The 27,658-nt window shown below is 50.1% G+C and overlaps 1 protein-coding gene across 3 annotated transcripts; it reads left to right on the top strand.

The window, feature by feature from the left end:
- The first annotated feature begins 59 nt into the window (after nt 1–59).
- On the top strand, nt 60–26,218 carry TRIM29 (tripartite motif containing 29). 3 transcript variants are annotated; one of them, XM_090266118.1, is made up of 10 exons: nt 60–1,015; nt 9,291–9,386; nt 10,159–10,392; nt 11,529–11,727; nt 14,340–14,441; nt 16,870–16,962; nt 19,178–19,273; nt 20,660–20,758; nt 22,183–22,259; nt 25,033–26,218. In XM_090266118.1, the coding sequence occupies exons 1-10, from the start codon at nt 212–214 to the stop codon at nt 25,093–25,095; spliced, it is 1,863 nt and encodes a 620-aa protein (XP_090122244.1). In that variant the 5' UTR covers nt 60–211; the 3' UTR covers nt 25,096–26,218. The 3 variants fall into 3 exon arrangements, with proteins under 3 accessions (XP_090122244.1, XP_090122243.1, XP_090122245.1); XM_090266117.1 differs by having other exon boundaries at nt 20,657–20,758; XM_090266119.1 differs by lacking the exon at nt 20,660–20,758 and having other exon boundaries at nt 61–1,015.
- Nucleotides 26,219–27,658: the final 1,440 nt, after the last annotated feature.

The following is a 27,658-nucleotide window of genomic DNA, read 5'->3' as shown; positions in this document are numbered from 1 at the left end:
CCTCTGTATAATTAGTTGCTCTGCTGGTAAGGCGCCCTTGTGTCAGGTTTACACCAGCTGTCCCTCCTCTCTACTCCTCCTCCTCCCTGTTCCCTGTAGGTGTGTCTCTGGGCTCTGCAGCTGCCTGTCCCACTTCCCGCTCAGAGACCCACCAGAGAGGTCACCACCCTGCAGCCCCAGTGAGTTGAAGCAGAACAGCCAAGTGCCTGCTATGGAAGCTACAGATATCTCCCAAAGCAATGGGGCCAGCCCTGAAGCCAGGGAAGACCTCAGTCTGCCAGGCCCCACAGGCAGCCTGGAGAATGGGGCCAAGGCTGATGGTAAAGATGCCAAGACCACCAATGGGCATGGCGGAGAGGCAGCTGAAGGCAAAAGCCTAGGCAGCGCCCTGAAGCCAGGTGAGGGAAAGAGCTCCCTCTTCTCGGGGAACGAGTGGCGACGGCCCATCATTCAGTTTGTGGAGTCCGCGGATGACAAGGGCTCCAACTACTTCAGCATGGACTCTGGGGAAGGCAAGAGATCCCCCTATGCTGGGCTCCAGCTGGGGGCTGCCAAGAAGCTGCCAGTCACTTTTGCTGAAAAGGGGGAGCTGCGTAAGTCCATCTTCTCAGAGCCCCGGAAGCCCACCTTGCCCATCGCGGAGCTTGGCGATGTCCGGAGGAACAGCTACCCCCGGGCGGACCCAGGCAACCTCCTGCACTCCAAGCTGGGCTCGGAAGAGGTCCTGTGTGACTCCTGCATCGGCAACAAACAGAAGGCTGTCAAATCCTGCCTGGTATGCCAGGCCTCCTTTTGTGAGCTGCACATCAAACCCCACCTGGAGGGTGCTGCCTTCCGAGATCACCAACTGCTAGAGCCCATTCGGGACTTCGAGGCCCGCAAGTGCCCCCTGCATGGCAAGACCATGGAGCTGTTCTGCCAGACGGACCAGACCTGCATCTGCTACCTCTGTATGTTCCAGGAACACAAAAATCACAGCACCGTGACTGTTGAAGAGGCCAAGGCCGAGAAGGAGGTAACTTACTGGGCCCCTCACTGGCCCTCCGGGCCTTCCCTCCCTCACCACAGGTGTCTCTCCACCTGAGCTCCTCCACTGGCGATTTCTAAGATTGGGGACTTAAGTTTCCACTGTTCTGGGCTCTTCTTTGCCCCTGCACACAGACAGGCTGGGGGTCAAAGACAGTTCCCCAATCCTCCGAGGCCTCAGGAGATAGGGACTTCTCCTAGATGAGCAAATAGAGGCTCAGAAAAGACTGGAGGTTTGGCCAAGATCGTAGGATAAGTTCAAGTAAGATCAGATATCAGTACTTAATCCTTGGCTCTGTGCCAGGCTGGGGTGTTTCTTTTTTATTTAAGGGAGAGAGAATTCTTAAGGACTGGACCCTGGGGAATGGGTCATGGGTGAGGAGAAAGAAATTTTGACCTTCAAATGTCCTTTTTTTTTCTAGCTTTAGAGTTTTCATTTGCAGGACAGTAACTTCTTAGTGTTCTATCTGATCACCCCAACCAGTGTCTTGACTTCTTCAATGGCCTCCCTGTGCATTTTTTGTATGTGGTTGCATGAAGAACATGCCTGTCTGTAGGTGGAAACTATTAGCAAGGGTTGCATTTTTGTGTGGATGGGGTGTATTCATGTATGTGTATGTGTTTATATGCATGTAGGGGTTTATGTGCATATGTAGATGCTCGCATATATTTGTATATGTGATATGTAAATGTGTTTTCATGGGTTCCAGATATGTGGTTGGTTATGCCTGTACTTCTATGGGGAGGAGTAGAGGTGTGTGAAGACTGTGAATGTGGTAAATCAGGAGAAGGTGTTCTGATTTTAAGACTCAGCTTTGGCAGCTGCCCCTTGCCGCACAGAGACTGGATCTACTCTTTCCAGCAGCAACACAGCTTCCAGCCATGTGCGGCCTCCCGCTGGGGCGAGCCGCCTATGGCCAGTGCAGGGGACCAGCTTCCCTCAAGAGCTTCTTCGCCCCTCAGAACGGGGCAGCACAGGACCCCTCCCAGCCCTGCTTTCCTGAACCAGGAGACTGTTGGTTACCCTCTCCCTGCACTCCTTGCCCACACCTCTGAACGGGTAGGGACAAGCTGGAGATGGGAAAATACTCAAAGACGGTTTGAGTATTGGCCCAGAAAGAAAGTGTTCCCAGTTCCCACCCCAGCCTGGCTTCAAGCTTCATACTGGCGCAGGGGCCATGGAACCTATCCTTCAGGAGCTTACTTGGGGAATCAAAACAGAACAAAGGACAATCATCTTCAACCACTGCAACCAAGAAATTGCCATCTCTGACTGGGTTTTAGGAGACCTGAGTTCTCTTCCTGGTTTTTGCCTCTACTCATCTGTGGACAACTCTTTTCCATTCTCTCAGTCTTGGTTTTCCTATGCATGAAACCAAGGGTTTGGACTATATTTGGTGCTTTTCAGATTACCCTCATGGAGTCCTAGGAGTCTTAGAAATGTCTTTCAGGTCTCAGGAATGAGGAGGGGAGAAGACTGGTGCTAAGAATCCATGGTACAAGCAGCACACACTCTTATTTAACTGTTTTACATGTAGGGTTTGGTCCCCAATTTTATATGAAACAAGGATATCACCACTTAAAAGCCCAAGTGCCCCTGGAGGACAGAAGAGCCTTGGGCAGCTCTTCCTGGAGGCCCCAGGACCTTGGAGTTCCCATTCTGGCACTGGGGACTGTGTAACACTCAAAGATGTAGTCCTGGCCTTTGAGGGCTCACGATGCAGGTCAGTAGGCAGAGCTCAGACACACACAAAAGTTGGACCATCTATCCTGTTACACAGAAGCAGCTGTAGGTAAACATAAAATCATAGAGGACAGAATGCTAGGCTGAATGGGATATTAGTGATCCCATCTGCCTCCTTTTCACCTTATAGATAGGAAGCAGGCCAGAGAAAGGAAGGGATCTGTCCAAGCTTGTAGAGCTTGAGCAAGAACTCCCCTAAATTCTCTTCAACTATTTGAGAACAAAGGAAAAAAGCATTGAAGGGATAGAATTCAGAATATGTGTGCTTTATAGGAGCTTTTAGGGAAAAGTATCTGATCCACTGAAGTGACTTTAATGGTGAGAGCTTCATGCAGCATGTGAGCCATCAGCGTAGGATAGGCAAGAAGTAATGGTGCTAACCAGCCAGGACACTGAGATGGAGCAGAGCAATTTGTCTAGGCCTGGCTCTGATGGAATGTCAGAAGGGGGAATGTTGGCATGGAATGGAGTTACATCAATCCTGGCATCTTGGGGTGGACAGGGTAGTGGGGAGCAATGGGGAAAAAAGTGGGGGGAAAACAGAAAAAAAATCCCGGCATCTTTTGGAGGCATCCTCTTCAGATCCAAACATTAGCCCCCAAACAGCTTTTTACAAGTTCTTTCCAGAACCTGTTATACAGGCTGGTTAGTGAAAATCCAGGTGAGATCATGTCAGACCTATTGTGGATAGCTACATGAAGCTGTAGATGATATAGGTCTGTGGGTGTTCATCTGCTGGGCCTCAGCTCTACCTACAGAGTCCAGTGTTGGGGCAAAGTCACTTGGTATGGCAATATGATAATCCTTCCTTTGGTGGACCCAAGAACAGAATATTTTCAATTCCGTTCTAAATGTCACAAGGGATTTCATAAATACCATCTGGTCCACCACCTCTGCCTCTGGACATTTCCCAGGTTAGGTTAGGCTGATAAAATTACAATGTACATGAGCATCCTTTCCTGGGTCTATCCCAAGTCCCTCCTGCTGCATTCAGTTAAGATGGATTCCTCCTGGTGAATAGCCACCTGCTCTCAGGCAGCCTACCTAGCTTCTGCACACACTGGTGGCCCTTCCCTGTTTTGGGTCCAGGCTGGGCTCTTGGTCAGCAGCACGGCAAGCTGTGTGAGGAGGAGCACCCAACCCAGCATCACTCTGGAGGCATGGGCTCCCTGATCCTCAGTGAGGCTCAGACTTAGCACCTCAGCCACTCTTCCAACTCCATCATTTGGCTCACTTTGTTACTCTGACCATGCTCCATAGCCTTGCTTTTCACCTCATTGCCTTACTCCTCCATGAAGGCTGAGCTGCCAGGCTCCTAGGCATGGGCAGTCACTGGTCCTACAGCCTTGAAGGGTATGGTGGTGTGGGCAAGAAGGCTCTTTGTACAGATGAAAGTGACTGGGGTTTAGGAAGAGAAGCCAGCCTAAAGACCTGGGATGTGATAGAGGGGCTGGGATCACTGCCCTAGAGGACTTTGGGGGAGAACTCCTGCTCTGGGACAGGGTAGGTAAGAAAATAAGGTGGGATGGTCTCTATGGGTGCTGAGGGGGAAACAACAAAATACAAGAGGCTTAGAGACAGGAGACAGAGGAGGAAAGTGACAACCAAGTGGGCAAAAAGACACAGCAGTCTTTATGGAGCACAGCTATGTGCTAGGAACTGGCCATGGCATTTACATGGTTGCTGCTGACAACAGTCCCACCTGCACTGATTTTATAGATGAAGAAATAGGCTCAAAGATGTCAAAAGACTTACTCAAAGTTACAGTACTGGAGAGTGGCAGTGCTTGGGTTCAAATTATTAGTGTGCCTGCAGTCTGGGCTATTTCCTCTCTATCATTTTAAACTTTGTTTTCATAGGACTGGCAGGCTGTCCTTAGAGACACTGAGTCCAGTGGCTTCTAAAAGCCAACTTCTGACCTGAATTGCTTGATGAATTGTTAAGACACAGATTCCTGGGCCTTGCCCCAGGAAGTTCTGAGTCAGGGGGTCAGATCCTGAGATCTTTATTTTTAAGATTCCCATGGGGATTCTAATGTGTTGCCAGGTTGGGAATCAGGGATCTAGTTCAATTTTAACAGTAGGAAACCAAGGCCCAAGGAAGTAGGTGACTATCTCAAGGGTCACAGTTTGTCTAGAGATGAATTGGGTAATGTTCTTCCCACCCCATCTTGCCCCTTACCTGTCTTAGTACCTGAGGAAGCAGAAGGAAGAATAAGCCCCAATTAAGCAGACCAATAATGGGCATGTTGACATCTAAGTGGAAATGGGGAAATCTATCTAGAATTTCAGATTCTTATCCAGATAATTACCATTTGTCTGAGAGTACAAATTTGGCAATTAACTGGCTCACTTGGCAAATGTCACAGCCAACAGCCCATGTGGTTAAATTGGCCAGAGCAAGATCATAGCCTCATCTCCAATCTCCTGTTCCCTGAGGGCAGTGGAAGTATACATACCCACATAAATATTCAGCTGTGTCTGCACCTAGAGGTCCTGTCAAGGCTAAGACACCACCAGCTGCTGTGCCACTCTCTACTCTCAAGGAAACCTCTACTTCCCCAAGGCTGGAAAGATTTCAAGGCTGAGTGGCCCACACAGGACCCATCCCAGGCACCAGAGTGAGCGGCAACCGGACAAGTGTGGAAGAGGGAACAAAGGAGGCATTTAGGTACAGGCTTGAGCAAGGTGAAAAGAATGAAATGCGGAGTTGGAAAAAGTCAGGGGGGAGGGGTAGACAGAGAGCTGTGGAGAGCTGAGGCCCTAGCAGACATCAGGAAATTCAGTCACCTACCAAAGGAGGAGGGACAGAGGGAGAGAGAAAGCTGGGTCCTTAAGGGGCAATGAGAAGGGTATGGGGTGGAAAGGGGGAACAACAAGACAAAGAAATGGACTCACCTATGAGGTGGGAAATCCTGGGTGAACTAAAGTAGCAGGAGGGGAGGGAAGGAGGATGTCCTGGAAGGTACAGAGAAGAGCCTGGAAGTTAAGAGGCCACGTGATAGATTCAGAGTGTTGTTGTATCTTGGCGTAACCATTTTCTAGCTGCGAGAACTCAGGCAAGCTATGTCATCCTCCTAAGCCTTGGTTTCCTCATCTTTAAAATGGGGATAACACCACTCACCTTCACCGTGGGTTTTGCAGATTAAAGGAGAAATGCCTGGCACATAGTAGATGCTCTGTAATACAATTAAGAGTCCTTTCTTCCCAAGTGTTACAGGAGAACCCAATTTCTTTGGAGCCTTCCTATGTTACATTATTTTCTATATTCTGCCCTTTCCAGCAAGGGTATTGACAAGAGGTAAACAGTTGCTGGATACATCTCCATAGATCTCACCCCAAACCCTCCTCATCCCAGAGATGAGAAAGGACTATTTTAGCAGTACAGAGTTTCCAGTCTAAGGTCCCTTCCAAGATCCCACTGTGTTCTGCAATTCTGTTTTTGTAAGGTGTCCTGTGGGAGCTAGGCCCCCTCCCAGCCTGTATCCAAATTCCTTAGTGTCCCAAAGAAATAAGACCATTTTTTCTACGCTAGCTGATTCTTCCACCCACTGCTGCAGACAGTGTGTCTCCAATTTTGACTGCCTTCACATGGTTCCAGACCAGCCACCTCTCCTTCCTTCCCTGGTCACTGGCAGATATTTCTCCACACCTCAGCTAGCTTCACAGTCCTCCTTCCCTCTTACACAGCATGGGCTCCCAGGGGCTGACTCTCTCTGTCCTTGGCCTAGGCTCTTCTATTTTCCTAAATCTCATTGGATTCCCCTTCTTCTGTGCTCAGTGCCTTCTTCCTTCCTCTTGGCCAGTGAATCCATGCTTGTCTGGGTATGAGCTTTCCTTACCTGCATGTCTTGATGCAGCCTCACCCCCCCCCCCCCCACATAGCCCCCAGAAGGTCCCCCTGAACACCTTTGCTCACTCCAGACACTTGACTCCTCTGGCCTTCTGCTTTTCTGCTCAAATTTCCCACTCACAGGTGGTTAGTCCACCTTTATCCCCTTTTTCTTACCTCTATTCTGGTTTCCCCACTATTCTACAAACTTCAGTTATCCACGATGAAAGCCTCTATTTTGCATCTTTGGTCTAAAGTCTCAACCTCCCAGCCTTTCTATGCACGCTTCACTCTATATCCTGGCAGTGTACACATTACACCTGGACCCAATGCAGTGACACATGCGCTCATCACTAAACACCAAGATTTCACCTGATCACACTTGCCCACTCCCCTCACATGTGCCCTGCTGGCTTGCTGCCACACTGCACTTACCCTTCCAAGCCTGATGTGTGGAAGGTGTCACAACAGTGACACTGGGAGGTGTCAGGCACCTTCTGAGAGCTTCACTCCCTGATCCTAGTTCATCACACAACCTCCCTGGGAGGCAGTCCTCCCATAAAAGCTGGAGAGACTGAAGCACAAAGACGTTAGGTACTTTGCAAAGCCCACCAGCCTGGAGGGGATGGTAATTGGATTTACACCTTTGGCTTCCCAGCCCTGTGCTTTGGATGGACTCTCTCTTGGGTTTCCCATGCTCATTTCATGGGAGAGCTGCCCTACCCCCCAACCCCCACCAGGTCTGAGGTGGGAGTGTATGAAATTTTATCCTCTGCTTTTCTATCAACACTTGTCTAGGTGATGGTGAGGTAGGAGTGAGAAAACTTAAGTGCTAGTTCCTCCACCACTGAGCTACTGGGAGGGAGGCCTCCAACTGTCCTATCAAACTTAGGCCAGTGCAGGAGGTCTCTAGGGATAGAAAAGTTGCCTGTTGTCTAACCTCTTGGTCCCTTCCTCACAACTCAGATTCACCTGTCAGGCCCAGACTTCTTGGGGCTTTCCAGCACCCTGGCATTGCCAGCTTCTGTGTTCTGGGCTCTTGAGCTCTCCATCTTCAAACAGTGTAAGGTTTGAGTCTCTGCTGTCCACAATGGAGTCTTACTTCCTTTGCTCTCTATCTTCCCACCACGGTGGCTGTTTTCAGCTGGTTTCTCCTCAGCCTTTTTCCAGAGATCCAGCCAAATCCTCATACACACCTTCTTTTATTCCCTCCTTTTCACAACCATTTCCATCTCTGGTGATGGCATTTTCCATGTTGTGAGATTTCCAGCTCATTGCTAGAAGGATAAATGCTTTCTGAGAAGAACCTATAGTCTCCTAGCTGAAAGCCCAGGAGTTGTGAGTTGGGCTAGGAGGTGGAATCAGGGACATTCTGCTAGGGAGCTTTGCAGTACCTGCTCCAAGTTTTTCCACCTCCTCCACTAGCACCTTGGGTCTCTGGGCACCTTTTCCAAACAATTCAGGGAAGGTGAACTCTCTCCACGATCAATGCACTTTCCTGGGTGTCTGCAGCAAGTTCTCCATCAGCAACCCCCTTGAAATGTTCAAGAGGTATGACATGTGGGCAAATCTGTGCCCAGCTGCCCAGGACTCCTTGCCAATGGAGCTCACATTCCTAGTTGTTTGTGGCTTCTTCATTTTGACTATTCTTGTGGTTCCTCAAAGAGATAGCTGGAGAAAGGAGTGGCCTCTGAATTTAAAAACCAGTGTAGCCCAAAGACCTGGTGCACTCCAAGCTTTCTCAATTACTTGGTTTTTCTGACTGTCAGATGGAGATCACCCACCTGTCTTCCAAGCTGGAAGGTGCTTTCAGAGCATTAGTGGGAAGCCCAGCAGAGAAAAGGAGATGCCTCTTGGCTTGCCTGAATTGGATTGGCCTTAACGTCATGCTTCCCCTTTTGTCTCTATTCTAGCCACTTTTGAGAGTTAAGTCATTTTTCCAAATGGAAGGGAAGTGCGAATATAAGAGCTTATGTCCCAGCACATTCCTGATAAATCCTCTTCCCAACCCTCCTCAGACCCCAACAGCCTGCGTTCTACTTTGGAGCAGGGATCCCTAGAACCTCTCTTGCTCTTTCCTCATCTGCTCACTAAATAGTTTCCTGCCCTAAATAAAGTTTCTGTCTTGTCCAAACTGAAGACTGTATTCCTTTTTCCATAAACAGGTTTACAGCTGTGCCTGCCCAGGCAGAGTCCCCACCAGCAGCAAACCTGGCTCCAGCTTGCAACACTGGCCTCACGTCATGCAGTAGAAATGTTACACACTGTTTCTGCCATGGGACACTCCCTGGGCTGGGCTGAGCTGGGCTGGGTTCCCTTCTGCCCCTCAGCTTGAAAGAGGCAGGAGCTTTCTTCCATCTTCCCAATGGCCCCAGGTCCATTGAAAGGAGAGGGAACCCCATAAATGGGCCTCCCTCCTGCTCACATTGGGTGGAGGGGACTTGCAGAAGTTTAGCCCTTTTAAAGATATGGCTGGGATGTCCAACCCCAGAGGTCTGAATTTATGGTGAGACAGTGGTTTGGATCCTTGGTAACTGGCATAGTGCCTGGCCTATCTAAGGTCCTGATGAATGAGCGGCTGAATGGATGAGTGAGCTCTGTCAAGTTTACTCCCCTGGTAGGCACCCCCCTCTTGATTATTCCACCTCCTTCCCCTGACTTTTCCTCCAACCCTGGCCCTTCCCTACAGACAGAGTTGTCACTGCAAAAGGAGCAGCTACAGCTCAAGATCATTGAGATTGAGGATGAAGCTGAGAAGTGGCAGAAGGAGAAGGACCGCATCAAGGTAAGGATACCGCAGGCCTTGCCCTTGCTGTTCTCTTACCCCCCTGTCCTCCTGGGAGGAGGTAGACCTCCTGTTCAAGGTAGGCCCACATTTACATCCCACACTTATTGTTTCTGGGTTTTCCCACTCTCTTTAACATTCCCACCCATTTCCCTTCTAAGTCTGGGTCAGGCATCCAGGTAGAATCTTGTCTATCATCTAACACTTATTTTACATCATACCAGGAAATAATGGCCCTAAATCAACCTGTCTTCCAATGTCCCCATTGTCTGTTCTGCCCACTGGACTACCCAGACACCAAATGTTTGCCATTTCTCCTTTACTTGTGCCAGTGTGGCTAGAGGTATGTCTGCCATGATTCAAGTAATTGCCAACCACAATCTGAAAGTATTGACTCATGACCCTGGCCACAAAAACATCCATCAATTCACTTTCTGAATGAGGTTTGGTCCTGGTTGAGGTTTCATTGAGCACCCCCTGAGTCATGCAGGTACTTCTAGGCCCACAGCATTGCCCAAGGATGGAGTAATGGTAGGGAAGGAGCCACAGATGGATTAGGAAAGGTAGGCTATAAAAAACCTGACCATCTCTATCAGAAATTACATCTCTCAATGGTGCCCTGAATGAGAATTTTGGCTAAACAGGCTTGCTGGATTGGGACAACCTGACTGTGTTGGGAACCTAAAGATACACAGGGAGTAATTTAAAAACTGTAAGGAGGTTTTTAAATTACTAAAACCCTCCTTTCTTTATGCTCTCACTCTGGACCTAGAGTTTCACCACCAATGAGAAGGCCATTTTGGAGCAGAACTTTCGGGACCTGGTGAGGGATCTAGAGAAGCAAAAGGAGGAAGTGAAGGTTGCACTGGAGCAGAGGGAGCAGGATGCTGTGAACCAAGTGAAGGTGATTGTGGATGCTCTAGACCAAAGAGCAAAGGTGCTGCATGAGGACAAGCAGACCAGGGAGCAGCTACACAGCATCAGTGATTCAGTGCTGTTTCTCCAGGTAACAAGCAACTCTTTCACCATTCAGTCCCTTAGTCTTCTCATCCACTTTCTCAGATGCTCATTTATCATCTATCCATTCTCCCATTCATCCATCACTCATCCATCCAAGCTCTATTCCATCTATTCATTTAATTTTTCTATCCAAGCCATTTCCCTACCTAATCCAAGGATAGCACACAAGTATCACCTTGTACCAACTTCAATTGATATGTACCAACAGTGCCCCAGGCACAGTAGAAAAAGTTCTGAGATTGATTAGTGATGCCTGCTTTAGCTATGGAATAGTGGCAGGTAAGTGTTGTTTACTTGTTATCTTTGATCTTGTCTATTTATCTATTCGTTCATCCACCCTTCTGTCTGCTAGAGTGTTTTGGGTACTACTGCTTGCCTAATACTATTATTAGATGGTAAGAAGAATAGAGAAGTATAAGACATGGTCTTTGCCCCCAAGGAACTACATCTAGCTGGGAAGATAAGACATGTACAATTAAAGAACAATATATAAGGCTATATAATTAAGTGATAAAACATTTGATTCAGGAGATAAGTGCCTGTGGAAGCTTCGAGAAGGTCAAACAGACTTGAGTAATCTAAGACAGCTTTATGGAGGAGGTGGAATTTGAACTGGCTCTTGAAGGCCTGTTAGGATTTGTGAAGAAATAGAAATTCTCCAGTGAGGGGGAAGGGAAAGGAAAGATGCAAAAGTGTTGGGGCAAGATTGAATGTGGCATGTAAAGGTGAAGATACCAACATGACCAACACACAATGTTCTAATAATTATTTGCATTTCTTTAGTGCTTACACTCCCAATGTCTTCACAGCTTGTGTTACTCTCCTAAACCCTATGAGATAGGCATGAGGTACCCAGTGTTGGAGGTGGGAGCCATGGAGCCATATATCTGACTGCTAGTGCTAACAGAAATGTTAGCATCTAGTAGACTTTAGGCTTTCATTTTACAGAAGGAGAAACTAGTGTGCCAAGTGAAGAAAAATGGGGTTAGTTAATAGCAAAGCTGGATCTAGAACCCAGAACCTCTGGATCCCAGTGCTGAGTCTCCCAGTCTTCTACAGAGAAGGATCCTCCAAAACTTCTAAAGACCCCAGAGGTTAATGGATTCTTTCCTTTCTTGGTAGGAATTTGGTGCATTGATGAGCAATTACTCCCTACCCCCTACCCTGCCCACCTATCATGTTCTGCTGGAGGGGGAAGGCCTAGGGCAGTCACTCGGCAACTTCAAGGATGACCTGCTCAATGTGTGCATGCGTCACATTGAGAAGATGTGCAAGGCAGACCTAAGCCGTAACTTCATTGAAAGGAACCACATGGAGAATGGTAGGTCCCCTCTTGTGGGAAGACCCCAAAGCCATGACCATTTTTCTCCTAGGTCAATCCTTGCTTCCTGGTGTAGGCGGGCATCCACCAACTGACCTCCTCATTGTTCCCAGACACCTATTGCACCTAAGGTGTTGGGACTAGGGTTCGGGGATTGTTAGCCCCTCATTGAACTTGCTGCCAAAGTTAGGCAGCCATTACAAGGGGCCTCCAGAGCAGGGAACATCAGGACACTAGCTGCCAAATGTCTCTGCTCTGTGGTCATCCATAAAACTCAGGGATTGGGCTCATTCAGATCTGCATCTGATTGTCAGGCCCAATTCAGCAGCTGCATGGATGCTGCCACTTGTAAGGGCCAGACTCCAAACTTGTAGCTTTGCAGACTCCAGTAGATGTGACCTAGAACTGTGCTTGGAGGGAGAACTTGCCATCACTGTGCTGAGTGGTTTTGAGCCCAGAGGCTGGGTTTGGCTTGGGAACAGGCTGGGGACAGTGGAACACAACATGTCTCAGCGACTCACCAGCTCTCCTGAAATCAGCTTCTCTTCTGAGTCATGCTACACCACACAGAGGCCAACTGAATAATCTCACAGAAAGCCTCCAAACCTGAGAAACTACCCTGTTAAGTCTTTTCCACCAGTTCCAGCCCAGTCCTTTTAGTGCTTGGAGCCTGGACGCTTTCCTCAAAGCCCTACCAAGTGCCTAGGCCCAACACAGGCCTTGAGGACAGAGCTTGATTAATGAATTCTGGTCCGGGACACAACAAAAGAACTGACCCCTGCCTTTGGTCTCCAGATGAAGCATGACTCTTTGGGGATAAAAGTCCCAGGGTTCAGCAGGGCACCTGTATATCTTGGTGATGGTGACATCACACAGTGTCCCTGTGAAACTGGGGGACATTAAGTTATACCTGAGGACTGATAAGCCATTGCAGCAAGACAATCTCTTGGCTTTAAGTGGCACTCAGGTCCTGAAATTCTTCTAGTGACAATGGCTTTGGTATTAATGGTGACAGCTGGCAGAGATTGAGTGCACCTGTATGCAGCTTCATGTAACCTCCTTACTCACAGAATCGTCCTTTCTCTGTGGATTGTATTGCATTTCATAGATGAGAAGGATGAAGCGCAGAGAAATAGCTTTTCAAAGGGCACACAGCTAAACAGGGGCAGCAGTTGCGTTTCACACCTGCTACTCAATCTCCATGTCTTCTCATCTGAGAAGTTGCTAGTGCTAGGGGACATGCAGGGGGTTAGAGAGTGTGATGATCACAGTCCTGGGGTACAAGCCTGGTGGATGAAAATTTCAGCTGAGATATAGCTACACCTATGAGGATGGTCCTGACTGGGTAGCCTGTGAGTCTCGCAGAGACCCCAACTGCCATCCATCCAATATGCCATTTCTAAGTCACAATTGAGTTGGCTGTGGTCTCTGTGCAGGGTGGCCCTGTGCCCTATGCAAGCTTTGTGGGGAGGTGGCTTCCAGAAACAGGGATGGGTACTTCTGATGTCAGCAGCCCTGAAACTGTATCTGAGGCCCTGGGCCTCCATGTTAGTTTTTGTTGCTGCTACGCTGTGGTTGGTAATGTGTTTGGCTATAGGAGGCAGGGGATGAGTGGCCCATGAGTCAGACCTTGGAGTGACCATCCTCTCCTTCCTGAGACCGGCCCACCCACCAGACCAGGGTCTTATTCTACCATCGAAGGCCTGGGGGCTGAAGGACACTAGGCCAACCTCATCCTGGGTTTGGGAAAGGGAAGGATGGGGCTGGGTCAACATCTAGGAGGACATTTGTTTGTCATGGAGTGCCTACTGTGTGCCAGGGCCTGCTAGGCATAGTTGATGGAGATGAAGAATGAATGCCTAAGCCACTCCTTTCTCCTCTTGCCCAGGACAGAAGGAGAGGGAAGGGAAGTGGAAAAATAGGAGATGGGGAAATAGTGAGAGAAAGAAATGGGGCAGAGAGTGGCAAATAAAGGAAAGCACTGAGCCATAAATTCATTTGGGTTTGTGGGTCTCATGGTGGGGGTGTAGGTTGGGGGAGGAGTCAGTGCCCATTCTCAAAAGCTCACTCCTCTCTGCACAATTCTGCGTAATCCCTGGCAATGGAAACCAGTGCCAGGACATCACTCCAGCCTCTTGAGGTGCCAGCAGTGGCTGGGACAAAGCTAGGAAGTAGGGCAGAGCTCAAACCCAAGCTCTGTCATCATGGCCATGTGACATTGGGCAAGTGACTCTACTTACCTCCTGAGCCTCAATTTTCTTATCTGCCACACGGGGATGGATCTTTGTAACAGTCCAGGGGCTAATGTACACATCAAATAAGAAATGGATATCAGTAACACCTTGTAAATTGCAACATGCTATGCAAAGAATCTTACTCACAAGGTCTGTCCAAGGGAGTGTAATGGCTCAATGCAATTTCCTATTTCCCTGGGAGCTCAAGAGCAGAGGGGATGCTGGGCAGGATGTTATTTTCTCTGGGGTTGGGGAGCCTTGCCTCTCTCTGGGATAGAGAGGGCTGTGGGCTGACTCAGCCAAGCTCAGTGATGCCCCCAGTGGGCCAGCTTCTTCTCCCCACAGCCCCTCTGTTGACCTGACCTTGCTCCCTCCCAGGGGGTGACAATCGCTACATGAACAACTACAGCAACAGCTACACAAGTGAGTGGAATGTGCCAGACACCATGAAGAGATACTCCATGTACCTCACACCAAAAGGTAAGGGAGAGTCCTGCCACTCTATGGAAGGACTCAGCCAGGTTCTCCCTGGGTAAAGTGACTGTCCTCAGTCTGCCTGGTACTGTCTTAGCATGTTTCTGCTATCCTGATGTAATCATTAACAGGGCCTCTTCTTGCTCTTAGAAGCATCCTGGTTCACATGACATATTATCTGGCACTCTGCTCCTCAGAAGCTATCTTCCCCTGTGACACAGGCCGTCCACACCCTTCCCTTACTTCTAGCCCACACCCTTCCTTCTCTTTCCTTCCAGAAGGTCTCCTGGCTGCTAGTCTCACCCACTCCTGTTTGCCAGACCAAGCTGTGCTTTGTTTCTGATTAGGTTTTTATAGTCCTGTGAGAAGGTTGGTTCCCCCAGAATCATTCTGCTTCTCAAGGGCAGGGAGACTGATGGCTGGTCTTCTCAATTCTTCACCACTCTCTCCCTATGTGGGGTCATATACCATGCACCTGGCCTTCTCAGCCCTCCTCCAGGCCCTGAAGAGTCCTGGCCTGCAAGGGTGACAGCCTATGTGTGGGTATAGACCAGTGCCTGCCTGTCTTTGTCCTGTGGTAGCCTGTCACATTCTTTGGCACCAAAACCAAACCACAACAATGCCCATTATATAAGGTGGGTGTGCCAGGCCCACAAGGCTCAGATGGGGGGTGATGGTGTGCAGGCATGTGGTGGGAAGGGGGATCTGGAGAAGAGGAGGGTGTGCGGGAAAAGCAGAAAGGACACATGGAAAAGACACAAGGGATTGGAAGAGGGGAGCCTCAAGTCCTCAGCACTGATTCACGCACCTTGAACATACATACATTGGGAGAGACTTAGGGATTTGGCAGAGATGAGCTCAGTAGAGAGGAACCTCTGCTGCTCCACCCAGTTTGAAAAAATAATACCTGAACTTCTGGTGGAGGCCTGGCTAGACAGCTGGCACCTGAGTCCCCTACCTGGTGTGGGATGGCCAGTCCTTCCCCCTGCCCTTCTCAGGGTGTTGCACTTTGTACTTAGTCTGTGAGATCTCCACTAAGCAACCACCCCAGCAACCTTTGCCCAGGTTGTCTCTAGATCTCCCAGTCCTCTGAGGACTAGACCCTGATATGGCATCAAGCCCCAAAGTTGTTCCTGCTTTGCTCCCCTGTTCTGTAGAAGATTGGAAAGAGTGCAGGCTGTGAGGAGGGATGAAGAAAAAAGCACAGGCTCACCAAGATGTCACACTGAGAGCCTTGGACTGGTCACTGCCCCCCTCAGTGTTCCTATCTGAGAAGAGAGGAGGTTGCACTCACATGCTAGGAGAGCTTCCAGCTCTCTCACTGGGAGTCAGGTTGTGTCATCTGTAGGTGGAAGAAACAGGTTCATCCAGTGTCCCTGCCCCTGCCCTGAGGACAAGAGGGAGGGAAAAATTTGCCCTCTAAGTGCTCCCAGGCTCAGGGTTGAGGCAAGGGAAGGGCCAAAGAGAGTCAGCAAAATCAGGAAACAAAGCCACCAAAGGGCCACCAGCTTGAATCTAGGAGACTTGGGGCAGTGGGGTTGAGTGGTGACGCTTCCCAGAAGAGGTTAGTCTCCAGGATCCTAGAAAGAGGGCAGCATGCTCAGTAAAGAGGGCATGGCTGTGATGGCAGAGGGCACTGTGGTGAGAGGAATGAGTAACTGCAGGCGCAAAGGTGTAGAGAAAGCACCAGCAACTGCTGGGCCAAGTGCGCTGGAACTGGGATGGGGGGCAGACTGGTTAGGCAGGAGGGGAGGAGTTGGTAGAAGGAAGCTGACACACATGGGGAGAGTATTTTCTTGGTCTTTGAATTGGGGATATGTATCACACTCTGCCATCCTTTCAAGATTGATGTAGGAGCCAAAACTTGGGGTGATGGTGGTGGTGGTGGTAAGCACCTGTGCAGTACAAGGCTCCTACCCTTGGGGGAAAGCACCTGGGTCATGTTCATGGGCACTGGCTAATCAAGCCCTTCACTTGGCCAAGGGCTCAATACTCCGTGGTTTCCATGTCCCTCCTTCCTCAGAGGAACCCCATTTCTCAGCCTCTGGGATTTCAGCCACACAGGGACTGGCTCAGGATGGGAGTGTTGGCTTTTCTAGCCTCTGCTGATCCCCAGTGCCCCCAACTAGGGTAATCATGTGTATCATTCTGTCCAGGACTATCCAGGGTTATGCCTGGTGCTCTTGGCATAATTATCAGTAGCACCCTTTCACTCTCAAAAGTGTTCCTTTTTCGATGGTAAGTTAAGTGATCACTCTATTCTAGACCCAAAGGAGCTATCATAGTGGTGGAATCTAGGTCCTGGGACAGGTACTGGGGGCCATTTAGGGGCAAGGATTCCTGCCTAACTGTCCTTCAAGTCAGAGACCATAGGCTCCTTATTGAGCCATATTCACCTTTCTGCAAGGACAGCCCCTCCTCCTTTGCTTCACAGGGGGGACCAGAACATCATACCAGCCAGTGTCTCCCAACCGCCTCTCCAAGGAGATCAACCAGAAGAACTTCAATAATCTCTATGGCACTAAAGGTAGGGGGGTGGCTCAGCTCTAGGGTGGGCAGGAACGTTGTGGGCAGGAGGGAGGTGGACCATGGGCAGAGACTAGGCTCCCCAATGCGAGGTGAATGTGGGGATTTGGGAAGGGGTTTCGAGTTCAAAGATGGATGGGTAAGTCCTATTGGGCTTAAAGGGTGTGTACACATGCATGTGTGTGCATGTGTGTGTGCACATGTGTGGCACTGTTAGTTAGGCTGGAAGAAAGGCAGCTGGGCACTGCATCATCACTAGAAATCCCTGAGTACATGAGATCTTCTTGAAGGATGAGTCAGGGAAACAGGAACCTGGGGTTAGGTGTGGAGACCTCCCTTAGTGAGTATCAGGGCATGGGAAACCTTTACTGATTTGTGTACTTCTGCATTGTAAAACTGTCCAGTGGTTAAAACAAAGTAATGTAGCTATAGATAGAAAGGACGGCATGCTATAGAATGGGCCCATCCCTGGAAACAGGAGGTATTGTTGGCATGTGAGGTGAGAGAGAGACCTGTCCTTAAGACTGAAAGAGATTAAATGAGAGTGGAGACCTGGCTTCCCCAGAGAAAGCAGCCATGTGCAGGCCCACCCCTGCCCAGGGTACTAAAGACAGGGCCATGTGCTCAATGAGCACAGGCCCTGGGAGGTCCTGGCTCTTTGCTGGGGGCTCCTTGGTGCTTTCCAGCCATGTGCAGAAAGTCAGTGGACTGGGCCAGTTCCACCAGAGCCCCCACCTCAGACACAACACCAGAAGATCTGAAGAGGCAAAGAAGGGATGCTGAGGGTACTCTTCAGTGAGGACAAGGCCCTGGATACCTGGAAGGTCAGGGGCACCAATGGACAGGGCAATGCCCAGGCCTCTGTCCAGGATTGAATTCATATTGTACTATCACATGCATGGCAGACTGATCTCTGTGAGGGCAAAAGCTGTGTCTGTCTTATTACTGCTACAACCACAGGACCCAGAAGAAAGGGCTCAGGAAATATTTGTTGAAAGAAAGAGAGTGAACAAATGAATGAGTGAATGAAAGGGCAAAGCATGTAGCCCCCTAGAGGCCTGGGTGGATATGCTCACTAAGGTCCACAATGCAGAGGGTTCCTGAGGCACCCTGTGGGGGAGTCTTTGCACTGGAGCCGGTGGACAGCCCCAGCCACCTCTGGCTGCTGAGCCCAAATGTCAGCCCTGGCCCATGCTGCAGGCAGCTGTGGGAGAGGATTTCCAGGGCTGGGAACTTGGCATGAAGTGAGCTTAATAGGGTCACCCCAGGCTTGCTGGAAGGGAAGGGCCAGAGAAGGGTACATTATCCATGGGGGGCCTGAAGCTCTCCACCTGAATGCCCTAGTGGTAACTGTGCTGTCTTGCTCATCTTCCCCACTGCCTCTTTCCTCTAGACCACAGGGACATGGTTATAAATGGACATTTGTCAGCTGATTCCACTTGGTAAACGGAATTCCAGTAGTTGTGTCAACTGCCTCTGTCCCCAAGTTTTAGCATGTGTTTGCATTTATGTGTTTGTTTGCTCATTCCTTCATATGTCAACCATATAATGAACACTTCTGGGAACCAGGCTCTGTGCCAGGCATGGGTGTGATGCTGAGCCAGATGAGAAGACCCTCTGCCTCATAGAGGCCAGTGAGGGAGACAGACAATTGAACATGCAACTACAACCCAGGGGGCAAGGAGCATGGGTGAGGTAGGGCATGGGCTCAGGTATGCACAGATTTTGGGTAATGACATGGAAGCTGACACCTGAAGACTCAACACATGAATTGGCATGTACGGTGTCCTAGGCAGAGGACCTGATCTATGCAAAAAGCTCAGGGCCAGAGAGCCTGGTGTCTGTAAGGAAAGCAGAGCACAGCCTGGGTGGAATGTTGAGCAATGGAGAAGAGGGGAGAGAGGGAAGCCAGGAAGTAGACTATGGTGAGGGGTTGGGGCAGCAACCCATAAAAGAGCTGTGGGTTATGTATTATGGACTTTGAACCTTTATCTGATTTCAGTGGACCATTAGGTAGGGCAGGGATATGATCACACTATACTTCAGAAGGACAGTTTTGATGGCAAAAAGAATTGGCAGGAAGTGTGACTGGGCCCAGCAGTGTCCTGGTTTGAGACATGGTGAAGGCTGGAGAGTCACAGAAATGGCTCACCCTGCATCTGGTCCCCTTGCTAAATGGCCTTGGTCTGATGCTCTCCCCGCTTCCCCCAACCCAGGTAACTACACATCCCGGGTCTGGGAGTACTCCTCCACCATGCAGAGCTCTGACGACCTACCTATGGCCCAAGGCAGCTCCTCCTTCTCCCTGAAAGGTGAGCTCTGTACCCCCTTGCCCTCCCTGCTTTTTCTGTCACCCACCAAGCCCTGCATTTTCTCTGCTCTCTCACTCACCAGATTCACCTTGTAGGGGCAGAACCCTGAACCAAAAGCTGGACAGCTGCCACTATACGTGTCTTCACTGTCAGGGAGAGCTATGCCCAACAGCATTGCTCAAACTTGTCTCATCACACACTGTTCCCTAAGGGTGCCCTGTGATAAGACTTCAGCATCAGTGAGACAGGGGCATGCCACACCCTAAACAGCTCCCACACCATATATCCCCAGGGTGTTTCCATCAGATCAAATTCCTGAGTCCTCCTACTGCAGAAAGCTTATTTAACTTTATTCACCCAGTGACTCCCAGCCATGTGACCATATGGCACCTGTCAAATTTCAAAGAGCCAGGTCCTGCCAAACTTCTTTGGGAAAAGTGGGACTAGATGATCTCTAAGGCCTCCATGTCTGATTCTGCTCTCTAGGACTCTTTGGCAAGGCTGAGCAGTCAATACCTCCTGTTCCCTGGGGTTGAGTCATTTTAAGGGAAAGGCTTGAACCAAACCCCAGCTCACTGGGCTCCCCCACATTGCTTTGGAAATGTCCACGTGACAGCTCTGGTGGATTGCGGTGGGAGTGACCCAGTCTGTCTTCTGGCACCTAAGATGTCTGGCCTGGGAGAAAGAATAAGCAGGTTGGGTGGGCTCAGGGAGAGGGGAAAGGGGCTGTGCAGGGCAGACAAATTCCCAAGCAGTAGCCTCTGAAGGTGGTTTTATCATCCAGCAGTCCCTTTCCATCCCAGCCTATGCCCAGGACAGAGAGTCCTGAAATGATCAGTAAGGTGAAGGGAATATGACTAGAGGATTCCAGCCTGCAGGAACCCCTGGGAAACTGGGATTTCCTTGGTCTGTCTGGCTTCTAACAGATCCCTCCCTTCTCTCTGGCCAAGCCCCAGTCAAAGGCCACCCAACCAATGTGATTTGGAGATTTCATGTTCCTCAGTATCTCCCCATCAGCCTGCAGAGCCTCCTCTACAGGCCTTGCCCTAGGAGAGCCCCTTCTCAAACATACCACATCTTTCAAAAACAGCATGGGGACATCTGCTATCACCTTCATGCAGATCCACTCACCAAATCCACTGGGAATGGCCTTGGCTGGGGTTCTGAACAGGGCTAAATGTGTGCAAGGAGAACCCCCACATGTGAGGACCAACACTACCCATACCTACTCCAGCAGTTATGGGGGAGACAGAGAGCATGCTCTGAGTGATGGGCTAGGGCTGAGCAAGTGCTGTGGAATGGCAGCACCCCAAGATGAAATGTGACTTCCTCTGACCCCTGTTGAGACCGGTACTGTGCTGCTAACAATTCTCTCTCTCCCAGCAGGCACTGAGAAATTCCCCTATCAGTTCACCACCCTGGGACAGGCCACCACAGAGTTTTCCAAACCATTGGACACCAATGGGCTGTTTAAAAATAATTCTGGTACCTGTTCATTTCCCTCCCCTCCCCTTTTCCTCCCACAGTGGGTCAAGTAGAACAGCCTGTGGGACTCTCTGCCACTTCTAGGGTGTCCTGGTTCCTCCTCCCCAGAGCCCTCTGAGAAAGTGACGAATGCCCCACTGCCATCCCTGGCTCCCCTCCCCTTTCCTTCTTCCTGCTGTCTAAGGCTGGCCTCCTGGGCCCCCTCCACCCATCCCCACCCTCACCTCTTATGGCTGGCTGTCTGGCATGGGATTTTCTTTCTGGGAATGGTGTGAGAATTGAACTTTTTCTCTCTCAGCCTCCCACTCAGGATCAGCAGAAACCTCTCTTTCCAAGGCTGTCCCATACCCAGATGCAGGGAGAGATCTGGATTCTCTCTTTTGTTTCTGCCCCTTTGCCAAGTGCCAACTCATGGAAGAGCCAGCTAGCTGGTATCCTGGCAGTGCTGCAGGTGGTTTTTGGGTTTGACTAGCTTATTGTCTCTAAGAGCAGACCAGGACAGGACTCTAGGTGGCCCCAGTGAAGGACAGCCCCTACAGATTTCTTGAGTTCCTTTGAATTCAGGTCATAGCCTTTTCTTTCCCTACAAGCCGATGGCTGACACTGAGATTGCTTTTCACGGCTTTGTGGACCATACAGCTCCTTACAGATCTCACTGAGAAGGTGTGGGGAGGTAGGCCTAGGCAGCCTCAACCTGTACCTGTGCCTTCAGGATCAAACCTGGACAGTTCCCAAATGTTCCAGACCCCATGGGCTTGCTGTTTTAACCCTGGACCATAGCCACATGAAAGATTACTGCCCCTCTTTGGGTCCCACTCTCCTGCTTCTGACACAGGGGAGAGGCAGCAGAACTGGACAGGAGGAACATGAGGCTGGGTTCAAAATCCTGCTTATTAGCGGTGCAGCTCAGGGCAAACTGCTGAACTCACAGAAATAAAGTGGAGGCTCAATGACACATATGCAAAGTTCCAGTATGGTGCTTGGCGCGAGTGGGGTCAATAAACAGGGAACATCATAGAGACACACTGGGCAGATGGAATGAGCACCTCCTGCTGGAATCCTGACGGGTTGTGCTTATGAAGTGGCTTTCCTGGGCTTTGGGAGGGAGAGACAGGAGTGGGAGTCTTCAGTATGGGTAGGGGAAATCCTGACCTGGATTTGGGGGTGACACTCTTCTGTTGCCTGGCTCAGCCTACCTGACCTGCTCCTCCTCTTACTGTCTGCCTTGGGGCTACCTCCCTTTGGCCAGCCTCTCCAAGACTTTCTATTGTGAGACCCCAGCTGCTGCACATCTCGTCAGGGGTGGCTATACTTGGCAATGAGCTGGATAGAGCTTGGTGACCTCTTTGGAGATGGCATATGTACCCTGCGGGCCCTAACTGCCTGCCCGTGCTTCCTTTGACCAGAGCCTCTTGTCTCCCCAGGCTATCCCTCCCTCATGAGGAGCCAGAGCCCCAAGGTCCAGCCCCAGACTTGGAAATCTGGCAAGCAGGCTTTGCTGGTGAGTGAAGAGTGACCAAGAGAGCCTAATGGGCACAGGCATGTCCAGATTGGGTGCCAAACAGGTCTCCCTGGGGACAATGGGTCATCACTTTTCTGGGGTTTATGAGAGGACGGTGATGTTTATGGACCATGAGACACTAGGAGGAGGCAGCAGTGGCCAAAATACCTGCATACAGCGAAAGGTAGTAGAAAACCAGGGCTAATAGGCGGGGCACCTGGGTAAGCATGTACTTTCTGAGCCTCAGTTTCCTAATATGTAAAATGGGCAGACCTGTTTTTGTTTGTTTGTTTGTTTGTTTTTTCATTTGGCAAATGGTTGTTGGGTACGTATGCTTGTTAAATGATGGCTTGGTTGCTGCCAGCTCTGGGAGTATAAAATACTCAGCCCAGGGGATAGGCATCCTAGAGATGAGTTCCATGTTCTTGGGACAGCACAGGGGTGATTGGGGTGATAGTGCAGTGATGCAGAATCTGCAAAGTTAAGAATAGATGTATTTAGGTTTTGGTAGCTAATGACACTGATCCGCAGCCGTTGAAGAGCAGCACAGAGGGAAGTGTAGCCTTGATGTTCAGCTACCTGCTGGCTGTGAGGTCCTGAATCAGTCAGTTCCTCTTTGAAACTCTGTTTCTTTACATTTATAATGTGGTGGTGAGATGAGGTGATTCCTACTACCCTGTAGTCCTAACATGCCTGACTCCTGCCTAAGAGCTCAGCAATCAGGGACTTTCCTTCAGAGGCTGTGCCTTCACCCCCATAAATACTTCTTTCAGAAAGGCCCAGGCCACGCCTTGCTGAAGGAGGCCAGCCAGCTGCCCTGGATGTGGGTGGCATCTGCTGAAGAAGAGGGGTGGAGCCCCTGGCTCCCTGATATCTTTGCATTTGGAGGTCAGAGCAGGAGAAAGAGATTTGATCTGGGCCACAAAGAGTGACTGAGGCTGGTTTAGTTGGAGAAACTTTAATTTTCTGGCAATTGGAGCTAAGTGATTATGTGTATAATTTAGAGCTGGGCCTGGGGACATTGTAGCAGCAGGACTGCAAAAGCAGATATGGGGCTCAGTCCTTTCCCTCTCTACCACATACTCTCCCACATCCCAGAGCCTGTATCTCAGTAGAGAAGGCTCATCACCACCTTGAGATACCTGGCAAAGCAGGGCTCTAGTGTCTCAGCTAATCATCCAGTCCTGGAAGAATAGAAGCAGGTAGTAAAAAGCTGAGAGGGCTGGGTGGGAGTCATTCTGCCTGGAGTCTGGCCCCAGCCATCTCACCAACTTGCTATGTGACCTTCTATGAGTCATTCTTCCTGGGTGCAACAATTTCCCCATCTGTAATATGAGTTACATGGCTGGGATGATTTTGTGACTCTTCCAACTCTCACAAGCTGTGACTGTGAACCAGGAATGGTACAGGGGTGGGCAAAGCAAAGAGAGAACATCCTTCCCAGATACCATAGGGCTCTCTATTTCTGCGTACCCACCACTCTGGGCTCCTAAAAAGACAGCACTGTTCACTGACTTGCAATACATTTTACTGACCCAGTCTTCCTGAAAGAAAGGCTATAGCTATTGCCAGGTCTATTCATTTGCTTTGGGGTCCAGGTTGACACATTTGGTTCAGGAGTGCTGGTCCAGACTGCCACTAAGTAGCTGTGTGACATGGTCTGTGTCATTCCCTCCTTGGGTCTCCATCTCTTCCTTTGTTGAACAGGTGGTTTCACTGAGGTCTGAGCTAAGGACTCAGCCCTGCATTCCAGACAGATGTAGGCAAGGAGTTACTAGTAAATATAAATTTCTAGGCTGACAAGGGCAGGGGTTGGAGTACTCTTGACATCTCCTGCATCAGAATCAGTGGGGTGTTTGCTGGGCTCAGTGTCTGACCCAGCTCAGGGACAAAGCCACTACCATAGACCCTCTAGGGGTCCACAGTGCTTGTATGGGCAACCAGCAGTTAAAATGTGCACCTTTACTTCAGCCTCGAAGGCAGTTTCTCAGGGCCATGATGAGTGATTGGGAGTGCTGATTTTGTGAAGTTGCTGCATAATATAATACACAGAGCTGGCAGGAGGGTTGTTTCTTGCCCTGCCTGAAAGACACTCCCTGAATGAGAATACAGGATGAAAGAGGAGGAGGGGCTGAGGTGGAGACCCTTTGTCTATGTTGGGCTGGGATAGTTGCTTACCTTCTCTTCACCCCGTCTGTCAGGGAGAAGTATGCAAAGAAAGCAGAAGCAAACACTTGAAATTCTTAAGACCCAAGAAGTGGTTTGGACAGATGGGTAGGGGTGGGAGGTGGACTCTGGAGCCAGACTTGTGGGCTTGGAGTCCCAGCTCAGAGGAGCTTACTAGCTGGTTGACCTTGGGCAAATTGCTTACCCTCTCTGTGCCTTGGTTTGTTCATTTATAAAATGGGCATGGTAGCAGTACCTACTTAACTGGGTGGTTGTAGAAATAGAAAGCACTGTATAATTGGGAGCTATAATGGTGCTGGGATGGCCTTCCTGAACCATGGAGAGTAAGTTTGATGAGGGCTGAGGTTCAAGCTCAACAATCAACTGATGGAAATAAATTCTAAATAGATTTGAACCTGGAGACTCCGATAACATTGGGGCTCAATCCTGATCACAGGGTAAATAGAGCTTGCAGGTTAGGTCACAGACCCATAGAATTGTCGGGGTTCAGGCCACTGCTGCTTCCTGGGGGACGTTGGAGTTGGATGGGTCTGGCTAGTAGGCTTCACTACCATCTGCCCTCTCTAACTGCTTTTGTTCCCTGCAGTCTCACTACCGGCCATTCTACGTCAACAAAGGCAATGGGATTGGGTCCAACGAGGCCCCATGAGTTCCAGACAGGCGAGAATGAGGCACCACCACCCCTGCTCTCCTGCCCAACATTTTTGCTCTTGCTACTGTTCTTATGTGGGTTGGAGGAAGACCAGTCCTGTGCCTGCCCTCCACCAGCCCTCTCAGGGCCATCCTGGCTGCCCCGCAATTATCTACGGTCCATCCAGGCTACTCTCCTGCTTTGAAGCTTCTAATTGTTACAATCTTTGTTGTGCTCAAAAACCAAGCATCACAGAGGTGGGAGATAGATGGACTTCTCTCCCCTAATCTACTAGCTTTCTCTTCAATGGGATCATTGGGACTAGCAATGGGTGCCCACATAGTATCAGCTTGCCTCTTCTGCCCATTTCTTTGCTGTCTTCAGGCCTATTGGCCATTTCTCTCCAAGAGCCCTTGCCCCATGGTGCACACGGTAGGTGCCTGGCCAAGACAGCTGCTCATCTCTCATCCACATGGGCCCACATTTTTCTTTCCAGCAACATGGCCCCATCAGGAGAAGACTGATTGTTTGTGCCCTGCTCTGGTCCTACCTATAATGCCCAGCCTGGGAGAACCTGTAGCTTTTGGCCACAATAGAGGGAAGCTTCTCAGTGTCTTGGAATGATCTTTCCCAGCCTTGGGTCTCACCATATCCACTTTGAGTCTGCAGTCCCTGAGGGTGGGCTCTCCTGGCTGGCAGGATGATCTTAGCCAAAATAGTCCTCTCTTCTACCTGTTGAGATAAGCAATTTCTTTGATGTGATACCAGTGAAAATAGCTACTGGCCCAGCTTCCCTGAGGGAAATATCATTTACCTATAGAATTTCATTAGTTTTATAATTTTGAATTCTCCTGGCCATGGGAAGTGAGCATGCTGGTGAAAGTGTAGCTGGGCTGGTAACTGCCAGTGCTGTTTAACAGGGTGCCTGATACCTTGCCCCACCTCCATCTGCTGCCCCATCAGTCTTCCTCTTTCTTCCAACTGTTCTCCATGCTGCCATGGAGCTCAGGGCTTGTGGAGGAGACCAAACTATGATCAGCAAGGTGGGGGCTCTAGGGAGGCTGGGCCAGCTTGCAGGGGTGGGGCGCGGAGGGAGACATTCAGCTCAGGCTTCCCCTCAATAAACCATTGATCACCTGCTGCTTCTGTACTGAACAAGTGTTTCCCTCAAAGTCACCAGCAGAACTGACTGAAGTTCTGAACACACTTTCCAACTCTGATGAGTATGTGATCATCTTCCCTTCTTCCTTTAAAAGATGTGGCTCCTTTGGGTCTTGCTTCTGTCCCTCCCACCCCCATTTGAGTCCCTGGGTGCAGTGCAGGAGCCTAGACCTTTCTGAGGCAGGCCTCTGTTAATGAGCAGAAGGGAGGACAGTGGTGTGGGTCCTGGGGTATGTTGACTGTCCTGAGGGCCCTGGTCAGACTCTTCTGGAGCCTCCAGAAAGGCACAGGGCCCAGGAGTGGCCACGCATAGGCTGGAGTGCAGGCTGAGAGCCTTCTTAGTCCTGGAAAGGAGTCCCTGGGCTAAGGGCTGGCAGGAGAGCCAGGATCCTGAGGGCAGCACCATATTGGGCTTGGGACATGAAGAAAGAAAATGGGATGTCTAGTCCCTGGGAGCCCAGAGAGGCCTGGAGGGGGCAGTTAGGGAAGGCTTCCTGAAAGAAGCAAGCAAGACAAGAGGAAGTATGATTGAACAGGGAGGAAAAGAAGGTGCAAGAAAACCATACCCTTTCCCCTGGTGTGTCCAGGCCTCTCCAGATTCTCTCCATTCTTACATCTTTTCTTGCTTTGCTTTTCACCAGAGGCAAAATGACACAAGGGAGAAGCTCCCCTACCTCATGAAAGTAACTAAATGACCTCACTGCTGGTTCATCATAGAGGGACAACACCCTTTCCTCCTCTCTCACCCTGCCTTGCTGGCTTCCCAGAAGGAGGATCCTTGGAATCAGAAAAGGGAAGGCAGAAATGGATTAAGAGGGAGACAGGGAAAAGAAGGGTAAGAAAGAAAGTGAAGGTGAGGGGATCTAGTGCATCTGTGGAGGACCTTCAGGTACTGTCAGGAAGAAGAGACACCACAAGTGAGGAGGCTTGGCCTCCTCAGTGCCCTCCCTTGGGAACTGGGAGCACAATGTCCCTGGCTTGTCTGCTGCACTCCGAAGCCCCCTGCCCCAGGTGCTGGCTCCATGAACAATGCCCTCTGAGGAGTGTTCCCCACCCCGACCCGCAACAGGCCCATCTCCATGGGCCCCAAGTACCCTGCAGCCTTCCTGATCTTCATTAGAACCTGCATCCCCTGGGTCCATAATCATGAGGAGGGCCCATTCCTGGCCTCTAGAGATGCCAAGATTTTCTGACAGAGGCCATGGCTGCCCAGAAGAGGAAGATGGACAGGGACCCAGGTTTGGCTGAAAGCCATGTGCAGCTGGGTCCCTGCCTGTCCGTGGCCTGGGCCTCACCAGGAGTAGTCATCTGCAGTGTAGAAGCTGGGGAGGTGGGAAAACAAAACAGCAGTGTCTAGAGGCCCTGGACCCTCTGCTAGGGCCTGGGTGGGGACATCCCCAAGCATCACTTTCCCTCCATC

This window comes from Furipterus horrens, unplaced genomic scaffold (genome assembly GCF_987537825.1).
Source record: "Furipterus horrens unplaced genomic scaffold, mFurHor1.1.pri manual_scaffold_2, whole genome shotgun sequence".
Taxonomy (NCBI): domain Eukaryota; kingdom Metazoa; phylum Chordata; class Mammalia; order Chiroptera; family Furipteridae; genus Furipterus; species Furipterus horrens.
The sequence above is the reverse complement of the archived record's forward strand: the minus strand, read 5'-3'. Positions and strand labels throughout refer to the sequence as shown.

Excerpts from the sequence above, each read along its gene's own strand:
- TRIM29 (XM_090266117.1), top strand. The coding sequence starts at position 212 with ATGGAAGCTACAGATATCTCCCAAAGCAATGGGGCCAGCCCTGAAGCC. Across the intron at positions 9,387-10,158 it reads AGGAGAAGGACCGCATCAAG|AGTTTCACCACCAATGAGAA; the intron begins GTAAGGATACCG and ends CTCTGGACCTAG. Across the intron at positions 19,274-20,656 it reads CTCCTCCTTCTCCCTGAAAG|CAGGCACTGAGAAATTCCCC; the intron begins GTGAGCTCTGTA and ends TCTCTCTCCCAG.